This window comes from Sciurus carolinensis, chromosome 14, assembly GCF_902686445.1.
Source record: "Sciurus carolinensis chromosome 14, mSciCar1.2, whole genome shotgun sequence".
NCBI lineage: Eukaryota > Metazoa > Chordata > Mammalia > Rodentia > Sciuridae > Sciurus > Sciurus carolinensis.
In genome coordinates this window covers 9,941,329-9,961,653 of record NC_062226.1, presented here as the reverse complement: position 1 = coordinate 9,961,653, position 20,325 = coordinate 9,941,329, and the positions used below count along the sequence as shown (strand labels likewise).

The 20,325-nt window shown below is 52.3% G+C and overlaps 2 protein-coding genes across 6 annotated transcripts in view; one reads left to right on the top strand and one right to left on the bottom strand.

Moving 5' to 3' along the window:
• The window catches only part of Nr6a1 (nuclear receptor subfamily 6 group A member 1), a 203,091-nt gene extending 202,220 nt beyond the window's left edge, over positions 1 to 871 (bottom strand). For all 5 annotated transcript variants that reach the window (XM_047524191.1, XM_047524192.1, XM_047524196.1 and 2 more), the window contains exon 1: positions 587 to 871. In XM_047524191.1, the coding sequence (XP_047380147.1) occupies positions 587 to 686 (100 nt within the window). In that variant the 5' untranslated portion in view covers positions 687 to 871. The remainder of the gene's footprint in view (positions 1 to 586) is intronic.
• Positions 872 to 5,497: 4,626 nt separating this feature from the next.
• Olfml2a (olfactomedin like 2A) overlaps positions 5,498 to 20,325 on the top strand; it is a 29,061-nt gene continuing 14,233 nt past the window's right edge. The window contains exons 1-3 of the mRNA XM_047525718.1: positions 5,498 to 5,715; positions 13,695 to 13,958; positions 20,135 to 20,242. Coding sequence (XP_047381674.1) covers positions 5,611 to 5,715; positions 13,695 to 13,958; positions 20,135 to 20,242 — 477 coding nt within the window. The 5' untranslated portion in view covers positions 5,498 to 5,610. The remainder of the gene's footprint in view (positions 5,716 to 13,694; positions 13,959 to 20,134; positions 20,243 to 20,325) is intronic.

The following is a 20,325-nucleotide window of genomic DNA, read 5'->3' as shown; positions in this document are numbered from 1 at the left end:
GAGGCAAGCAAGAGACTGCAGGGCGGCGGGGAAGGTGAGGCTGGGACAGGAGCAGGCACCAAGAGGTCCGAAAAAGGAAACGACGAGGACACCAACCAACAGGGGCTCCGCGCAGGGCGGGGATGTGAGGGCTCGCGGTATTAAGAGGGGAAGCGCGCGGCTGTGGCAAGGAAAACGCTCTAGGAAGGTGGGGGCACAGGGTGTGGCGTCGGGTCGGGAGGGCCGGGAGGGACCCGCGTGGGAGACCCGGGGGGAGGAGGAAGGACTGGCGCTGAGGGGACTGGGGGAGGGGAGGCCTGTGCCGAGGGAACTGCGGGAGGGGGAAATGGAGCTCGGTGCCCAGGGAACCGGGCAGGGGGAGGGCCGCGCGGAGGGGAACGGGAAGGGAAGAAAAGGAGAGGATTTTAAGCGAGAAAGACCCGGGAGGAGAGGAAGGGTCCGCGCAAAGGAAGACCCGGGTGAAGGTCCACGTTGAGGGGCCGCTGAGGCTTCCCAGAGCTAGAGTCGGCCGAGAAGAGGGGAATCCCTGAAGAGGGGCAGAAGGCCGGTCCTCGCCCGGCCAGGGCTCCGCAGGCCCCTCACCCACCGTTGCGCGGCGGCGGAGGGAGCGCGGCTGGCGGCTCTAGGAACCCCGCCGAGCCCCCGCCGCCTCCCCCTCCGCTAGGCGGCCGTTCGTCCCGCTCCATGCGGTGGTGCTCAGGGCCCGCGCCGGGTTCGCTGCTCCGCCATGACCCGCGCCCTCGTCGTCGTCGTCGTCCACCGAGGGGAGGGGGCTGTCAGGAGCCGGCGGGCTCCCGGCCGAGGCGCTCTCTGGGCCCCGAGCCGCCCGGCTCCGCGCCCCGCCGCGCCGCGCCCCCTCAGCACTGGCCAGCTCCCTCCCCTGACGTCACGCGCCGCTGCCACGCACGGCCCTGCGGGGCACGCCGGGAAATGGAGTCCGTCCGGAGAGGCCGGACACCCAAGACCCCACCAACCGAAGGGGTGCCAGGAAGAGTAAGCAGCCTTGAGAAGGGAAATCCAAGGCTTATCGATAACACGAAACCTGGTAAGACTTATGATAAATACTGAATAAATTGTTGTTTCAGGGCTTTCTCTCTATTATCACCTATCCGTGGTCAAAGTGTCCTATGACTCCTCTTATCCCCCCACCCCATCCATGAGTCTTCCCAAGGAGGCGGGTCTAGAAGAAGCCGGGTGAGCACGTGCAACGAAGCCCAGCCCTGTGGGCGGGGCCCCGAGGAGGCGGGGTTTGAAGGTATTCACTAAGGTCTTCCTCCGCCGCTGCGGGACAAATTGGACCTGAGATTAAAGCACCGGAGTTTAACTCCGAGTGACTGTGTTCGTATGCAAATGAATCTATACAACTCTGCTTTCCGGGGTAGTGTTTAGAGCCCTTTACCTCCGGGTGGGCGGGAAAGAGTAGTTTCTCTTCCTCCTCTTTCATTTTGCCCCTGCCCATAGAACAGATGGACAAACTAAGCTCAGGGACATTGATTACCGTTAAAGAAAACATCAGACTTTTAACTCCAAGTGTCCTGAAGCCCTCCGTTTGGTGGCCCCTTACCGGCCCTCTTCTCCTTTCCCTCTGCTCAGTTTCCCTATCTGTGAATGGAGATGCACTAGGGACGGGGTCCAGGTGAAAGATACCGCACGCACACCCCGCCTCAGCGTCGGAATTTTTTCTGGGGGCATAATCCTGGATTTTCTCCGCTGCTCGCACCTGAGCACACCTCCAGGGGCCACCAGGTGGCGCGCGGCCACCAGCTTCTGGGCCTGCTAGGTTGTCTTCTACGAAAGTACTCTGCGGCTACTGCCCAGGGTCTGAGCCCTACCTGGCCTGCTTGAGGACAAAGAACAAGAACACTGGTGCTACGCCCGCCTCTCGACTGGGTTGTGCTGCAACTTCCTCCCTGGCGGCTCATTTCCCGCCCTCTCCTCTGCTCCCCTCCTCTCCATTCCACTACATGGACACGCCAGTCCTTTGGCTCCTCTCTGTGATTCCTTAATTTTAAATCCTTGTCCTGCCATTTGCATTCCTGCCTGTTCTGACCCCTGTCTACATTTCTTGTCGCACCCCTTCCCTCACCTGCTACGGCAGGTTTTCCAAAGTACTTGGGGGGTTACCAACATTGGTTAACCTGTGCTTCATCCTTGATCTGTGTTGGCTACTGTTCTGAGAGATATACGTTAACGCTTTGTTGCCTAAACCTCACACCCTCTCAATGAGGTAACCTCGGTATTGCCCTTATCATAAACTGATGAAATCACCCAGGAGTGAGATTCCAATCCCAGTTGGTCAGAAAGCTGGAATGCTGCCGACTTCCCCCATCCCACTCTCAATTGTTTTCATCTTTCTAGGTTCTGTTCAAATACTTCTTCAGTGGCACCTTCCTTAATACTTCCAACCAAGGAACAATTAGGTCCTCTCTGTATTACCACAAGGCTCTGTTGAACTCTCTGCAGACTGTAAGAAATGGTCTCAGTGATGGTGGCTTCCTCACCACCATTTTTGAGCTCCCCCAAAGGCAGGGAGCAATGCTAGCCTCTCTTACGAGAAGAGAACCCTTAGCATTTCGCGGGGGAAAAGGGACAGAAGAGATGGGTCCTCTGGGCTATTCCCTCAGCTTCGCCTTCTAAAATATGTCAGGATTGTGTGGACTTCCTAGGGCTAGAATTTTCCTGTCTAACACAGCCTTCCCAAATTCTCCTGACTATTTAAAGCTCTTTATTATCTCATCATTGTAACCCCAATTGCTGACTGAATGAAAGGAATCAGAATATATATATACAAAGCAATTAATGTAAGGTCTATCTTCATAAATGTAACCTATTACTAATGTTATTTAGAAAATGGGGACCAGATACTCCCTACTGAAAATGCTTCTTGGAAGAGTCAAAAATACCACAACACTGAGAAAAGCAAGGGGAATGTGTACCTAGACTCAGAAAGATGAAAAAGATTCCCCCTACTCCAGTAGAACTTAAGACAGAAGATGAGGGAAGAGAAGGGAAGGGGAGGGGAGGGGAAATCTGCAGGGGAGTGGTCCTGAGGCCAGAAGCAGACAGAGGGACACAAACAAAGAAAAGGATACAGCAGAGAACAAGGCAGGCATCAGCCTCATTAGGGGAAACTTATCCTATGGTGGAGGAGGCAGACATACACTAATCAAATCAAGAAATCACACAAACCCACAGTGGCATGGAAGTCCTACAGCTGAGAACTCCCTTAGAAGTTCCAGGTCCTGGGGGAGTGTACAACAGGACCTCACTATAGTTGAGGGTGGCTTTCTGGGATAAGAAGCACTCAAATAAGATGGAGAGAATGAGTGGGACTGTGTCAGACTGGGTGGAGAGAAAGTTTCAGGTGGAAGAAACAGCACGTGCAAAAGGTCCCAAGAGTAAGTCAGAGCTTGGCACATTTAAGGAAATGGGAGATTCCCTGGTATTTGGAGCCCACAGAGGGACAGGGACACCCCAGGTTACCATCAGGTTGCATGGGACAATGGCCAATAGAGGGCAGAACTCCTCTAGTGACAGCAGACTTGCCAACCTATGGCCCTCCTAGAAATTCAGGCAACCAGGCTGCATCCAGGAGAAAGGGCTGGGAAAGGGAACCCTTGCCTGACTGCTTTTGTTTGAGTACACTGTTTGGTTGGTTGGTTGGTTGGTTGGTTTTTAAGAGATAGTGCACACGTTGCAAAATCCATAGAATGCAAAAAAAAGTCTTCAGTGAGAATTCTCCTGACTCCAGTTACTGCCACCCATAGCAGTACTCCTTGGAGATAATCACAGTATGAATGTATTGTGTGCCCTTTCAGAGATCATCTGTGTACATGAAAACACAATATTTATTTCTCTCACTAAGCCTGGTTTTGACCCCTCCCTAAGAAGAAGATCAGGAATTATAAAAGAGCCTAATTGTACTGAAAAATTGTACTGAACACCTACTGCATGAGTTTTTTGTTTGTTTGTTTTTTGTTTTTTGTTTGTTTGTTTGTGGGTACTGAACCCAGGGGCATTTTTCCACTGAGCTACATCCCCAGTCCTTTTTGGGTTTTGTTTGTTTTTCTTGAGACAGGGTCTCATTAAGTTGCTGAGGCTGGCCTTGAACTTGCAGTCCTCCTACCTCAACTCCCAAGTTGCCCAGTATACAGGCATATACCTCCACTCCTGGTCTATGTATGATTCCTTAAGTCAGCTGAGAGTCACTGAGCACCTGACCTTGTCCCAGTCAGTGGTCCTCAAGCCCTGAAGGACTTTTGAAAACGTGTTGCTGGGCCCCTGAACACTTTTCTGAATCAGTAGGCTGGGGTGCGACCTGAGAATCTGCATTTCTGACAAGTTTCCAGGTGACACTGAGACTGCTGGCCAGGGAACCTCACTTTGAGGACTGCTGAGTCAGCTGCTCTTAGAAACAATGCATGTACATTGGTGATCTATTTCCTTCAAGGAAAACACTCATGTCAACCAGAAAAGCAGTTCCATGACATGAAGAGAAAATGAAGATGGGGAATGTTTTAGAGGAAAAGTGCTTGAGAATAGTGGGAAGGTGGGAGTAGGGGGGTGGTACCATCAGGGGCACAAATAAATGTTCCTTTACAAGGCCAGGTAAGCACACAAGTCGATCTGTCTTGGGCCCAGGAGAGGGGACACCTACATTGATACTGTAGAGAAAGAAGGGGAGCTTCAACCCCCAGGGGTCCGCAGGGGAGGAAGGGCCTGCAAGAGACCGGGAAAGGAGTCCCCTGTGAAAGAGAGAAAGCCAGAGGCAAACCCAGGGTGATGTTCGGGAAGGTATGACTGGGCTGTTGGTTTAGAAGGGGTGGAGAGTGTCTTCTCATTTGGTTACAGGGAGTCTCAGGACTGCAACAAGGCATCTCGGTGAAGAATTGAGACCAAAGACCCCTGGGGGGAGATGATAAGCGGGGATCCTGCGACTTGGGCTGTCCCTGGGCTGTTCTTTCAAAAATCTGGCGCTGAGGGGATGGAAAGAAGAGAAAGGGTTTCAAAGATAGGTGGGGCTGAAGTTTGTTTGGGAGCCTCCTGGGAGAGTCAGAAAGGGAAGGGTCTGAGTCTTGAGAAGACTGGAGTCAGCAGGGTGCCGGGGAGAGAAGGGGACGGCTTGAGAGAGCGCAAGGGCCCACCTGCTGGAAGCATCACTCATTGGAACTTCACAGCCAGCCACTCAGGAAGGGCGATTTTCTCCCTTTTGCCTAGGGGAAACTGAAGCTCAAATTGGTGAAGGGACAATTCCAAGGTCCGTCATCTCACAGAATAGGACCTCGACCTGTATGGGGAGTCCGAACTCCTCTTTCTGGCCTCGCTGCTCCTGCGGGCTCAGAACTAGACGCTCTTTTGAGTCCTGGCCAGGGATGCCCTTTGGAGAGCCGCGGGATGGCAGGGAGGCCCCGCGGCGGGCGGGGCGGGGCGGGGAGGGGACCCCTCCGCCCTAGCTCCGCCCCAGCGGCGCCGGAGGGGTTTCGGGGCGGGGAGCAGGGGCAGAGAGGGGCGCGCGGAGCGGCAGAGCCGGCTGCACCGCAGAGCTCGCTGTGCAGCCCGAGCTTCCCAGCGTCCGCTCGCGGCCGCGGTGCCCGCAGTGCCCGCGGTGCCATGGCCGCGGCCGCCCTCCCGCCCCGGCCTCTGCCGCTGGCCCTGCTCCTGCTGCCGCTGTTGCTGCTTCTGCTGCGGACCCGCCCGGTGCTCGCCGACAGTAAGGTAGGAGCGCCTCTGCGACCCGCCGCAACTGGGTGAGGTCCCGCGCGAGGAGCGCTGTGGATGGGGGTGCCGGCCAAGGAGGGTGCAGGAAAGGGGAGATCGGACCTGGAACTTAGCAAGGAAGCTGAGGGAGCCAGGACCTTGGGAGAGGAGTTTGTGCGGGAAGAAGCGCTGGAGAGGATGGGTGCTTGGGACCCAGAGCCTGAGGATGCGTGGAGGAAGTCAGCACTGAAATCCAGAACCAAGAAGGGGATTCCCAGGAGCTCTGGGCCGGGACAGCCTGGGGTTTCAACGGGAGGCTGACCACGTGGGGGCACACCCCTGGGCAACCGTTACCCCGCGACTCCCAAGTTTTCAGGAGACGCTGCCAAGGCTCACTGGTCCGGCTAAGGACCCAGAGTCCTTCCCAATGAACACATCTGGGCTTGCCACTCGCCTGGCCCTGATGCTGTCTGTTGCCAGGGATCAGCTGCACTCTCTGGAGGACGAGGCGTCTCCAGAAGTGACCTAAACTATTCTGAGTTGTGTCTTGGAGGATCTGCTCTGGTGCCAGGCATACCAGAATTTAATTCCCACACCCACCTCTCAGTTGATGCCTTTATCTCTCTGAGTCCCCATTTCTTCACCTGTAAACATGGGATGAATAATAGTACCCACTCCTTGCAGTTGATGATCTCTAGATTCACTGAGATTATGCCTGTAAAATGCTTAGCAGCACATCTGGCACCTACTAGGTGCTCAATAAATGATTCTGTAATTATGGAATCTTATTATAGGGATCCCAAAAGAGGGTGAGAGATCCAGAATATAGAGGGAGCAAGCACTTGGGGTCACTGCCTGTCTCTGGGTTTCATTTTCCCCATCTAAAAAACAATGCCCCCCATCTTCCCTTCCATCTGAGGCCCTTCATGACTCAGGTAGGAAAGCTCAGGTAGGAGAACAAGAGCAAAAAAATCCCAGATAACCTGATCTGCATTTTGTCACCTCTTGCTTCTCCAGTCTCTGACTGGGAGGGATATGTAGTCTTGGGCATCCTCTGAGCTGTGCAGAGGGCTGTCGAGTTTGTAGGGAGGGCTCACATCCAAAACAAAGCAAAGACAAAGAAAACCCAACACCCTGTTTATGTAGTGAGTCAGCCAAACACTTGCTAGGTTGGGGGTGTGTGTATTTAGTTGTCCCAGGGCAAGCTGGGGCTGGCGGGGTGGGGAGGCACATCCTAGAATTGGGAGGATGAAGCAGCTGGGGGACCCAGCACAGCCCTCCCGGAGACATTTCCCACCCCTGCGCCACTTCAACCAGCTGGGAAAAATAAAAATCAAGTGATGGGTGAATTTACCCTGCATTCCTTAGCCTGGCCAGACTCCTGCAGGCGCTGCAAGAGCTGTTTTCATTATCACCCTCCGCCTCCCCATAACAGCCCTCCTTCTTCTCTGAGCCTATCCTATTTTCCCTGGGCTGGTGGGGAGCCCTTGGAGGGCCAGCTTGGACCTTGAAGTGGATCAGTGCCCAAAAGGTTTAAGTTGACCCCTCTTCAGGCAGAATTCCTGATCCTGGAATCCAGTCTCTTCTCCTGCCCGATACATTCAGGGGTGCAGGGACAACTCGGCCCCAGGCATCACCACAGAGCTCTGTTGGTGTCTCCTCTGCCTGCTCCTTGCTCACTGTTTTAATTTTACATTTATAGCAAGGTCTCTCCTAAACAGAATGTGGAGTTTCCATCTAAGGAAGCGCTTTCTCCAGCCTAGGCGTAGGAGCGGGAGCTCACAGATTCCCTGGCATTTCTGAAGGGCTGCCCAGCTTGAAGATTGGGATAGGCAGACAGGTAACCACGTGACACCCAGGCGTGGCACCAAAGACCCCTGGGAACCTGCTTGGGTTTGGCTGAGAATTCCCCCTCTCCACCTCAGCTTCCCCATCTGTGAAAGGGGTACTGGCACCTTACTTCCTGTATGCATTAGAGAGTGTCTTTGTTCATCCTTCTTTAGGGACCTGAAGACAGAGAGAAGGCCAACAACTGTGAGAGCCAGACCAGGGGAGCAGGAAGGGCTGGAACAGGCAGGCCGTGGCGTCCCAGGCTGGGTCAGATGTTCCAGGCAGGCCAGTCCCAGGGGCTTAGGTGTTGTTTCTTGTCTGCTCCCAGAGTTTCCGCCTGTGGGTGTAATTGGAAGCAGGCTCCTGGGCTGGGAGAATGGTGTAGTGAGGGAGTCTTCCTCCTGTTTACAGTGTGCGAGGCCAGGCCAGGCCCCACTGGGGCTCTGCAGAGAAGGTCTTACCCCAACACTCTGACTGGGACACCAGAACAAAGCCCTGCAGAGCACCCTGTGTAGCAAGCCCTGTGTCCAGCACTTACATTCGGAATCTTGCACAACCCTTCTGCCAGCATGCTGAGGTGTTCGTGGACCCTTCGTTCCAGATGGACTTGAACACTCAACAGAGCTACTCGGGTATCAACGGGGGGAACTAGAGAGTTTGGAGATTTCCTAGAGCTTTGGGATTCTCAGCCTTTAGTTCTCATCCAAGTGGCCTCGGGAGCCTCAGAAAGCCTGAATCAGGGGGTGTCGAGTAGGGCCAAGGCGTCTGCATTTTCCAAGGGTACCTCAGGTAATGCTGAGGCATTTCCCACTGTGTAGAATTTGTGGGGGCAACAGGGAGCTACAGAGGTTTGTGAAGCAAGAGAGTAACACTGATCATCAAAGAAGAGCGTTCGGAAGATGAACCCGACAGAGAGGAAGCTACTGTATCCGGGCAGCAGTTTGTGCAGCCTGACATAGGGCTGTGACCATGGAGTGGACAGAGGTAGAAGACACTTAGGATGAAGACTCAGAGGAACATGACTGACAGGTTTCCCAGGGAACAAAGGAGATCCAGAAATTCAGGTTGGACAGGAAGATAGGTGGGCACAGGTTTGGGAGAAGATGCTCAGATAGATGTTGGTCTTAGGTGGATCAAGTTTGCAGTGCCTCTGGGCATCCAGGGGAGATGTCCAGCTGACAGTGGGCTCCAGGGGAAGGCTCTGCATGGAAACTAAAGGGCAACTCCAACCTCAACATGACACCATTCAAGCCTGTTCCACCATTGCTAGAACATTCCACAGCTTGAGCCCTCCTTCTCACTCTGGCCACATTTATCCATCTCCAAAAAATATCAAGTATACCCTCTTGCCATCTTGTGAGATTTCCTTTGACATTTTTTCAGCACAACTGCCTGGGGGCTTTGACAGCAGCACAGAGCAAGGCCACAGGAGGAGGGGGACTGAGGCAGGAGCTTCGTACCTGGCTGCTACTCTAGTCTTCGTGCCAAGGCAGGGAGGGTCAGGCCCAGGGGAGGACCTAGCCATCCCCCCAGAGCCCCGTCCTCTGCAGACCCATCTGTTCCTGCTTCAATTGCTGGGGGAGAAGCCCTTGTCTGGTGACTGGGTAGTCATGGGATCTTGGATCCTGGCTGTGCTGTGCAACCCTGGGCAAGCTCCTAGTCTTCTCTGGCACTTGGTATTCTGTTCCTAAGATGGGGTCGTGATAACAGCAAAGAGGTAGGAAAGATAAGGGAGGGTTTTCAGCGGCCATAGCAGGTACCTTGACGAGAACAGTTATTCTGTGCCAGATCCCTGCCTGGTCCTCTGTGTGCACCGATTGTTTTCAGACCCCCAAACTTAAAAGTGGCACTATGCCATCCCCAGTTCAGTTTCACAGGATGTGCCTGGACTCCTGGCAGCCAGGACTGGGAGCAGAGGCCCTCTTCCAACTCCTGGTCTGTGTCAGGGCCTTGGCCGCCCCCAGCAGGACATAGCAGCTCATTTGAGGAGGGAAGGAATGTAGCGGCCTAATGCAGAGGCTGCTGCTGCTGCTGGGGAGGGTGTTGGTTGGAGTAGGTGGGTCCCTAGGGAGGCCGCTCTGACTTGGTCACAGAGCACACAACCACATTTACCTGTTGGGCCTGCTTTTTTGTTTTTGTTTTGTTTTGTTTTGTTTTGTTTTTTTCCCCCCCGGTACCCGGGCTTGACCCCAGGGGTGCTTAAGCAATGAGCCACATCCCCAGCCCTTTTTTATATTTTATTTAGAGAAAGGGTCTTACTGAGTGGCTTAGTTAGAGCTTCACTAAGTTGCTGAGACTGGCTTTGAACTCTGCATCCTCCTGCCTCAGCCTCCCAAACTGCTGGGATTACAGGTGTGTGCCACTTCTCCTGGCCCACCTGGCCTCTTGACCCACCTGGGGGAGCAGGTGCAAGGGGTCCCTACAGAGCTGAGGAGGAGGCCCAAGAAAAGGCAGGGTTAGGGTGCTCGCAGAAGCCTAGGGAATCCACAGGCTCCCGGGTCTGACTTGTCAGCGTTCACAAGCAGGGGAGAAATGGCCACAGTGGCCAGGGTACACTCCACCCACAGAGCACCCAGGACAGCGCTTCCACCCCTCCCCCCCTCCTCACCTCCCAGCCTCCCCCTCCTCCTGCACAGCTGCAGAGAAAGCAGGGGAAGTCCACAGAACTGGGGCTCATCCTCTCCTTTGATGGCTCAGAACTGTTTCCTCTCCTGTAGGATGCTGCTAAAAATAGAAGAAAAAAAGGAAAAGAGTATCTACCACTCACACAGAGAAACAGACACCTAACCCCCCGCTCAGGACTTGAGTGACAGCTGCAGAGTACACAGTACCCTGTGTGCCCTGGGACTGTATCTCAGTCCTCACACGGTCCTTTGAGGGTAAGCACTAGGAATACCCGCATTTGGCAGAGCCCTTCCGAGGAGCCCCAGTGTTTCCAGAAAAAATGCCAAGATCCTCAGCCAGTTTTAGGACCCTCCAAGAGCTGGGCTTTGCCGCACATGCCAGCCTCACCTCCTGCCACCCTGGCCCCCAAAAGCACAAGGCAGAGTGAGCCACCTCTAGGCCCCATGGAGAGCCAGACCCTTGGGTGTTTTTACGTGTCTGATTTACTTCCCAGAATGCCTTCTCCTCCTTAAAGATGTCCTCCAAAGGTGCCTTCCTCTGGGTTGTGTTTGTGGGTGTCTGTTCTCAGAGTTCACAAGGCACTTCTCTCCTTGGCTGAGAAGGTCAAGAATATGCCTCAATCTATTTCTTCTGCACTCTGAGCTGTCACCTAGGACCTGGCAGAGGTCAAGGACTCAAAGCAGAAATGGAGTACGTAAGGCCCTACCCGATAAGGTCCCAGGATGCTCATGGCCCTGAGCTTGGCAGAAAGCCCAAGGGAGCCGAGCTCACCTGAGTCTTGGTGGCTTCCATGAAAGCTGAGCAGCCCAGAGACCTGAAAGATTTGTTGACTGAGCCGTGAATAACTGTGTCAAGGGTCCAGAGACTAGGCCAGCCGGGGGAGAGGCTGCCCGGGGTCCCAGGGCCCAGAGGTGTGTCCGGGCAACACAGGTTTGAGGATTCCCTGAGCTCACTCTTGGGGGCACAAAGCCCTGCTGCCCTCCGTGACCAGTGAGCACACCTGGACAGTGTGTCCCCCCAGGAGGGAACTGAAAGAAAAGGGAAGGGGTCATGTCATCTCATTTGATCCTCACTATGAGGAAGCTGGGCATGGAGAATTGTCCATTTCACCATGGGAAGGAATGGGGCTCAGCAAGGTTATATAACACATTTAAGGTCACATAGGACATGGGGACTAAGTCAGTAAGAAAAGTAGCATGGGGTATTCTGGAAGCATATCTTCTGTATCAGAGACGTGTGACCTTGAACATGTGACTTTGCCCCTCTGAACCTGTTTTTTTAACCTACATTAATAACAGTACTTAGATAAGGCACACTTAATATATGCTGGGCCCTGCCCTGTGTCCATATTAACTCATTTAATCTTCACAACAGCCCCATGAGGCAGTAGCCCATTTTACAGATGAGGAACTGAGGCACAGAAAGGTGGAGGTGCCCACGGTCTCCCCCAGGCTCCAGGACCAGGCGCCACGCTCCGACTGCCGTGGCACGTCTGTCTAAGGCAGCTTGCTTGTCCAACAGGTATTTGTGGAGCTACTGCTCCTAGGACAAGTCAGGTAGGCATGTTCTGGGGATGTAGGAGCAAACCAGACAAAGTCCCTGCCTTTAAATCATATGTTTTCCTTGACACTGGGGATGGGACCCGGGCCTCCTGCATGCTAGACAAGCACTCTGCTCCTGAACTGAACTCCCAGCCACGCCTTGACCCTAACGTTGCCTATAATATAGAGGGGAAGAAAGAAAATAAACAAAGAGAGGTAAAATATCTCAGGTGGTCACTGCCATAAGGAAAAACAAAGCCACTGAATAAGGTGATAGAGTTACCTGTGGTGGGTAGTCAGGGAAGACTTCTCAGAGGAGGTGATATGTGAGTAGAGAAATAAGTAGCATAATGGAACAAACCAGGGGAATGTTAAAGGGATGAGGTTTGGGGGTGACAGCATTACATATGCAAAGGACCTGAGACTGAAGTGGAGTAAGCCATCATAAGGGAAGGGCAGGAAGAGGAGTAATTAGAGGGAGAGCATCAGGTCACATGGTTGGGACTTTGGAGGTAATGATACCTCACATAATGCCTGTAAAACCTAGGATACAGTAAGTGCCCAACTAAAGGTTTTCATATTTTTATCATTGTGAAAAATACACATAACATTACATTTTAGAAAAAGAACATAAAAATTACCATTTTATGCCAGGCATGATGATATAGGCTTGTAATCCTGGTGGTGCGGGAGATGGAGGCAGGAGGATCACAAGTTCAAGGTCAGCCTTGGCCATTTAGTGAGCTCCTGTCCCAAAATGAAATTTTAAAAGGACAGGGGATGTGACTCAGTGGCACAGCACCCTGGGTTCACTTCCTAGTATGACGAAAAAAGTGTACAGTTCAGTGGGAGTTGGTGCATTCCCAGTGTTGTACGAACATCACCTCTTTAGTTCCAGAAAATTCTGATCATCCCAAAAAGAAATCTTCTTAACCATCATTCCCATTTCTGTCTCCCTCCGAATCCTTCCAACCACTCACCTGTGTTTTGTCTTTATGGATTTGACTATTCTGGATATTTCGTATAAATGGAATTGTGCAACATGTCACCTTTCATGTCTGGCTTCTTTCACTTAGCATTACGCTTTCAAGTTTCACCTGTGTTGCAGCCTGATTCACTGTTCCACTTCTTTTTATGGCGTAGTGATGTTTAATTATAACTACATACCGCTTTCTCTTTACCTCTTCAGTGGCTGGAATGTGTGTTGTTTTCTCTCTGGGGCTATTGTGAATAAGGCTGCTATGAACATTCACTTACGGGTCTTTGGATAGCTGTTTTCCAAACAAAAAATTACTGGATCAGCCAGCAGCAGTGACACTCACCTATAATCCACACCACTTTGGAGGCTGATACAGGAGGATCACAGGATGGAGATCAGCCTCAGCAATTTAGCAAGGTCTTGTGCAATTTAGCAAGACCCTGGCTCAAAATAATAAATAAAACAATCTGGGGGTGTAATTCAGTGGTAGAATGCTCTGGGTTCAATCCCCAGTACCAAAAAAAAAAAAAAAAAAAAAAAAAAAAATACTGGATCTTATGGTAATTCTGTCTGAGGACCCACCAGACTTTTCCACAACAATCATTAATAATAATTAATCATAATAGTAAGAAGAAGAATGTGAAATTATAATAATGTGGTTATTATTATTAATTCTGGGGATTGAACCCAGTGGGGCTCTAACCCCCGAGCTATATCGCAGCCCTTTTTATTTTTTATTTTAAGGCAACAGTCTGGCTAAATTGCAAGTTCTCAAATTTGCAATCCTCAAGATGGAAAGATCTCCCATGTTCTTGGATAGAATTTGCACTCCTACTGCCTCGGCCTCCCAGGTTGCTGGGGTGACAGCTGTCACCACATAAGGGTCCTATTTCCCTGCAGGGGCTGCTCCCTCATCCACCACCTCTACCGGCGTCCCCCATCAGGCCAGCCGGGCTGGATCCTGCTCACCGCACAGCCCCAACTGACATCTCACGGAGCCCCCTGAATTCCCCTCCCCACAGGTGTTCGGTGACATGGACCAGGTGCGGATGACGTCCGAGGGCTCCGACTGCCGGTGCAAGTGCATCATGCGACCGCTGAGCAAGGACGCGTGCAGCCGGGTGCGCAGCGGGCGCGCGCGAGTGGAGGACTTCTACACGGTGGAGACAGTGAGCTCCGGCAGCGACTGCCGCTGCTCCTGCACCGCGCCGCCCTCCTCGCTCAACCCCTGCGAGAACGAGTGGAAGATGGAGAAACTCAAAAGGCAGGCCCCAGAGCTCCTCAAGGTAGGCGTGGTGGGAGGGCGGTGGCGCCAGGCGCCCTTCCGGGGACAGTCCACCACGTTCCGGAAGGCAAGTGCTGCTACCATCCCATTTCACAGGTCAGGAACCTGAGGCTCATGTCTTCTTGCCTAAGATTGTTCAGCCAAAAAGTGATGGGGGTAAGATGCTTTGGCTAGTTTAGGTCAGTATGGTCCCTTGACACCTATTCCAAGGCTCAACCTTTACCCAGACCGTCCCTCTGCCAGCACTTATCTATAGTTTGGATCGAACCCAGGGCCTTGTGCTTACAAGGCAAGCACTCTACCGACTGAGCTATCTCCCCAGCCCCTTTATTGTTTTTAATAAGAACATTTCCTGGGTTCACATGCTGTGCCGTGATCCTTTTAGAAATTATTCCTTTGAATCCTTACACCATTGTGTGACATGTGAGATCATCATCTTCATTTTATAATGTGGAAAACTGGAGGTTTAGAGGAGCCAGGTAACTTGTCACCCAATGACAAGCAGCCTCCGTCTATACAGGTTAAACGCCCCTAATCTGAAAATCCAAAATCGGAAATGTTCCACAATCTGAAACTTTTTGAGCGCCCACAAGTGAAAAATTCCGCACCATGAAATACTGTTTCCTGCACAAAAATATTTAAAGCATTATATAAAATTACCTTTAGCTGTATGTATTAGGTATCTATGAAACAGAATGAATTTTGTGTCTAGATTGGGGTTCAATCCCTAAGCCCAAAGATTGCAAAACCCCCCCAAAATCAAAATCAAAATCAAAACTGTTCTAGTCTCAAGCATTTCTGATAAAAGACACTCCATTTTTGTGTGAATTAGAAAATCCATTCTCATAGGCAGATTCAAGATAGGTCCCATTTCTGAGAGAGCCAGCCAGGGGTGAGGGCCCACCACTAGGACCCATGGTTAGGTGTGTGCTGGGTACATCTCAGTGCCCACTGCCAGCCAGGCACCTCTGTGCCACTCATACCATACCCAGATGGGTACACAGTAGGCATGATAGGGCTGGGATTTGAACTGAGGTCCTACTGTGTCCAGAGCAGGTGCTTAAACGACTTTGCTCTTCTTCCTCTTGAAAAGAGCCAGAATGTTTGGTATCTTTTCAGCTCCTTCCAGACCTGTGTCTGTTTTGCCTGTTTGGTGTCAAAAACCATGGAAGGTTACCCTGCTTGTAAGCTAACAAGTTAACCTGACGGTTTCATGGATGCTGGCAGAAGACCCAAGCCTCCTGTGTTGAAGACAAAGACTGTACTACTCACAGCAAAGTTTTTTTTGTTTTGTTTTGTTTTGTTTTTGGTACTGGGGATTTAGCCCAGGGGCACTTTACCACTGAGCCACATCCCCAGTTCTTTTTTTTTTTTTTTTTTTTTTTCTATTTTTGTGGTGCTGGGGATCGAACCCAGGGCCTTGTGCTTGCAAAGTAAGCACTCTACCAACTGAGCTATCTCCCCAGCCCTCCCCAGTTCTTTTTGGTTTTTATTTTGAGACAGGGTCTTGCTAAGTTGCTTAGGACCTCGCTAAGTCACTGAAGCTGGCCTCAAACTTGTGATCCTCCTGCCTCAGCCTCTGGATCCTCGCTGCATCCAGCCAGTAAATATTTTCTTGCACGGTTTTCCCTGCTCCAGTTGCCATGGGGTGACGCAGTTAGGAGCAGATTACACCAGCACACACAGGGGCCATGTTATAGAGAGGAGCCCTGAGTTACAGAAATCTGAATCTTTTATAATTTTCTGGAGGGAAATGTTCTGCTCCTGCCTTCTTCCAAGGCTGTTCCCTATACAACTAGATGATTGGAAACAAAGACGGTTCCTCTGCACGCAAGATGCGCAGAAACACAAGAGACCCATGAAGAATTGTTTCCAGTGCTGGACACTGTGTCTTAGCTACTCGGGAGGCTGAGGCAGGAGGATCACAGGTTCAAGGCCAGCCTCAGCAAAGTAGTGAGACACTGTGTCAAAACAAAAAATAAAAGGACTGGGAAGGTATCTCAGTGGCAAAGTACCGCCTGGGTTCAATCTCCAGTACCCCCACCAAAAAAAAAAAAAAAAAAACAGAGAGAGAGAGAGAGGTAGAGAGAGAAAATTAACAGCAATTGGCTAACAATGTTTTCTTTAAATTTACCTGTAGTTTTATTTTCATAACACCTAAATGGATGCCAAATCTTTACAGAAGTGGAGGGGGTAGGTGAATTTTAGGCCTACTGCCAGCTGGACAGTCAGTCCCTGAACCACACTGTCTTCCTGGAGCCTCCTTCGGGCCCTACAGTCTTCAGCCACTCAGGCCACAGACAAGCCTTCATTTACAGGGACAGATTCAATTTCTGTTCAAGCCGACGTCTCAGAGTCCTAAAGATCCTTGACACGAAGACACACAAAGCTCTTTTCATAAACGCCGGCTAATTTAGTCCTTAGCACAGCCCTTTGGAAAGGGAACTTAGGGTACCAGCTTTACTTGTGAAGGACTCCAAGGCCCAGAGAGAGGTTATGATTTGCCTAAGGTCACACAGCAAGAGTGTGACAGTACTAAAATTTGACCCAGGAATTCTCTGCTGAATCCCCTAGCCCACCGGAGAGGTCACCAGGCAGCTCTCTCATTCAGGAGCCTTCTCCACCAGGCCATTGTCCCTTAGGATTTCTCTTGCCCAGCAACCATGCGGGACTTGACTAAGCCTTGGAGGGAGTAGGGTGAGGCGGGATTGACTGAGCAGGTGGACCAGAGGAGACGGAGGATATCCCGCTCACTGAACTCGCAGGGGCAGGAGTGAGGACCTGAAGGGCGCCCAGTGAACCCCGTGAGCAGAAGGGGGCAGAGGCCGTAGGCTGCTCCCATTCAGTGTGGCTCCCTCTCCCGGCAGGAGGGTCTGAGGGGGAGGTTAAGGGGAGCCCTCGGTGGGCCCTGCCCCGTGTCCCCCTCGAGCTGGGAACCCCAGCTGGGACCTGGCCTCGTCCACGGTTCTGCCCCCGCAGCAGGCAGGCGCGGGGCTGCCTCGCTGTCCACTCCTTGCCTGCTGGACATGGACCAAATGTGGTCGGCCCTTGAGGAGTCCCCAGGCTTGTCAGGACACAGCTACTGACCCCAAGAATGGCAGTGTGTTCCGTCCTGGGCCGGGGGGTGTCCCAGGGACTGTGAGAGCCCAAGCAGGGGCTAACACTGGAGCCAGGCCTTGAGGGACGTGTAGGAGTTCCCCAGGCAGAGAACTGAGGGCGTCCTGGACGAGGTCAGTGGCGAACGTGTGAGCGAGTGCGTGCCCTCTCTCTGCCCTGGCCCTGCTGGCTCCTTCACTTCCTCTTATGTAGAGTTTATCAAACATCTGCAGTGAAGGGCCTTTTTTTTTTTTTTTTTTTTTTTGAGACTAGAGCTCACTAAGTTACTTAGGGCCTCACTAATTTGCTGAGGTTGGCCTCAAACTTTCAATCCTCCTTCCCTAACCTCCCGAGTCACTGGGATTACAGGCATGAGCCACCACACCTGACTGGCTTTAAAAAAAAAAAAAAAAGGAAGAAAAAATCTGTCAAGGACCAATATTTTTGTAAAACACAAATGTGTGTTTGTTTGTTTGTTTGTTGCGGTACTGGGGATTGAACCCAGGGCTTTGTGCTTACGAGGCAAGCTCTCTACAAACTAAGCTATATCCCCCGCCCTACAAATGTGTTTTTAGATAAATGAACTGAAACAAAGACCGACATGCCACATGTAAGCCCAGTGTTTTGTTGAGTCAACAGATATACAACTACTCTGTCTAGTGGCTATAAAACTTTCTAAAAAGCTGTCTCGTGTGCTGTAATTATTTCACTAGAGACATAACGAGCAGCCTGGCTGCAACACCGTGCTTCTCTCAACTCCAGCTCGTGGCACACGCCGCTCCCTTTCCTCGGGATGTGCTTTCTGGAACATTCTGCCTGATCTGTGCTCTTCTTTCAGAGCTTGGCTCCAACCAAACTCCCCCAGCAGTCTTTTCTAATCCACACCCAGTTCAGACAAAGTTGGCACCCCACCATTAATGGGGCAGTAGGGCTGAGCTCAGGAGGAGGGACCCCAGGCGTGGGCAGTGAGGAGCCACGGAACGCTACCTCGCAGGGGAGAGACCCGTGTCAAAGCTAGTTTCAGAGGCCGTGAAGGCAGCAGAGCGAGGCTGGAAGCTCCCCGTTTGTCCCCCAGAATGATGACCATGACCACTGATGTTCGCCAGTCCCTGCTGGATGCCCACTTGCTCTGCCCAGACGTCACTGCTTACTGCAGCCCTACTGCCCCATTTCACAGCGAAGGAAGCAGGCAGGGCTCTCAGGCGGGGCTCCACAGAGGCCCTGGGGGTACTGAGCAACCCCCAGGCCAAGGCCAGGTTGTGAGGGAGCGGGAAGGACTCTGGGCCTGAGGCTGCGCCCAGCAGAAGCGCCCACCCCCTCTGCTGTCTCAGAACTCAGTTCTGCTCAGAGAAAAGTTCCCTGGCTTAAAACAGTTTGAATACTCCTGGGAAAGTGGGAGTGGAACTTCCACTTTTGGAAACAGCTGGCCTGGGCCAGACAGGAGCACTGGCCTCCTCAGGCCTTGAGAAAGGCTGTGGGGCTTAGATGGAGCTATGTGGGAGGGTGGGCCAGAGGAACTGCCCTTCCGAAGAAGCCGGGGAGGGCTGATCTCCCAACTGCCCCCCATGCCAAGGTTTCCCTGACACTCTCGCTGGCATCTTGGCCATCTGGAGGGAGTGTCGTATCCTGAGGGAGTAGGGGCAGCGACAGGGCAAAGCCCTGGGCTGGGAAAGAAGACCCGGCATCTGCTCCAAGTCCCTCACTCCCCCTGAAGCCTCTGTTTCCCTTTGAGAACACAAGACAGGAGCAGTAGAGCATGATGGGAAAAACGCTTGGGTTCATTCTAATCTGGACTCTGCTCCTGGCTCCACTGTTTAACACCTGGGTGTCCTTGGGCAAGTCACTTCACCTCTTTGGGGATAAACACTGGCTGTGCTTTGGGTTAGGTTGAGTCACTAGAAGCAGACCTGGAAACCTGACTTTGTAAGCCAGTGGGGTATTGTAAGTGTTCTCCAGAGGAACTAAGGAAGTGGGAGAAGCAGCGTGGGGGGCATGCCCAGAAGGACAAGAGCCAGCCTCAGCCAGGCTCCCGGGGAGCACCGGGTGGGATGGCAACTCAGGGAGCTGGGCTTTGAGATGCCACCCCCCTCAGTCATGCCTCAGGACCACCCCCAGGGAATATATGTGCCCTAGCACTTCGGGAACTAAGTAGCTCCCTGAAAAGAGTCACAGATACAGTTCCTTAAAAGAGGCACAGGAGGGGCTGGGGAGATAGCTCAGTTGGTAGAGTGCTTGCCTTGTAAGCACAAGGCCCTGGGTTCGATCCCAGCACCCAAAAAAATAAAAAAGAGGCACAGGAGGATGGTTAGCTGGTGTGGGGTGCAGAGAGGAGGGGTAACCGTCGTCCTCAGTGGTACAGTAGAGTGACTGTGTCTGACTGAAGAGCTACGGGAGACAATTTTGAATATTTCCAGCACAAAGAAATTGATAAATGTCTGATGTGATGGCTACGCCAATTACCTTGATTTGATCATTACACAGTGTATACATGTATTACCATGTCACCCTGCACCACATAAATATGTACAATGATTATGTGTAAACAAAAACAAACTTAATGCCAGGTGCGGTGGCCCAGGTGGTGACCCCAGCAGCTCGGGAGGCTGAGGCAGGAAGATCACGTGTTGAGGCCAGCCTTGGCAACTTAGCAAGACCCCATCTCAAAATAAAAAATAAAAACAACTGGAGATGTCGCTCAGTAGTAGAGCACCCTGGGTTCAATCCCCAGAATGAATAAATACATTTTTAAAAATTTTAAAAGGAAGCACATGGAAGCCAGGGGTAGGCACAGGATCAGGGACCCAAGAGATCCAGACAAGCCCCCAGTGTCCTCTCTGCACCTCGTGGGGTTGTTATCAGGACTAAGTGACGTAATTCACTTAAGCCCCTAGCCCAATGCCTGGCAAGTGGTAAGTGCTCACAAGATAGAAGCGGCTGCTCCTGGAATCGTGGGCAGAGTGGGACTAGAAAGCGCCACCGGTCCAGGCATTGCTTTCTGAGGCTCTGGGTTCTGAGGTTCCTCACTGCAGCGGCGCCCTTGGCGCTGCGGGGCCTTGCCGAACCTGTCCCCTTTCCTGGCAGCTGCAGTCCATGGTGGATCTCCTGGAGGGCGCTCTGTACAGCATGGACCTGATGAAAGTACACGCCTACGTCCACAAGGTGGCCTCCCGGATGAACACGATGGAGGAGGTAAGGTGGGGCTCCGGCCAGGCCAGGCTAGCGCAGTGCGGGGGGCGAGGGGCAGTGTCTACATGGGCCTGGGCAACTCTGGT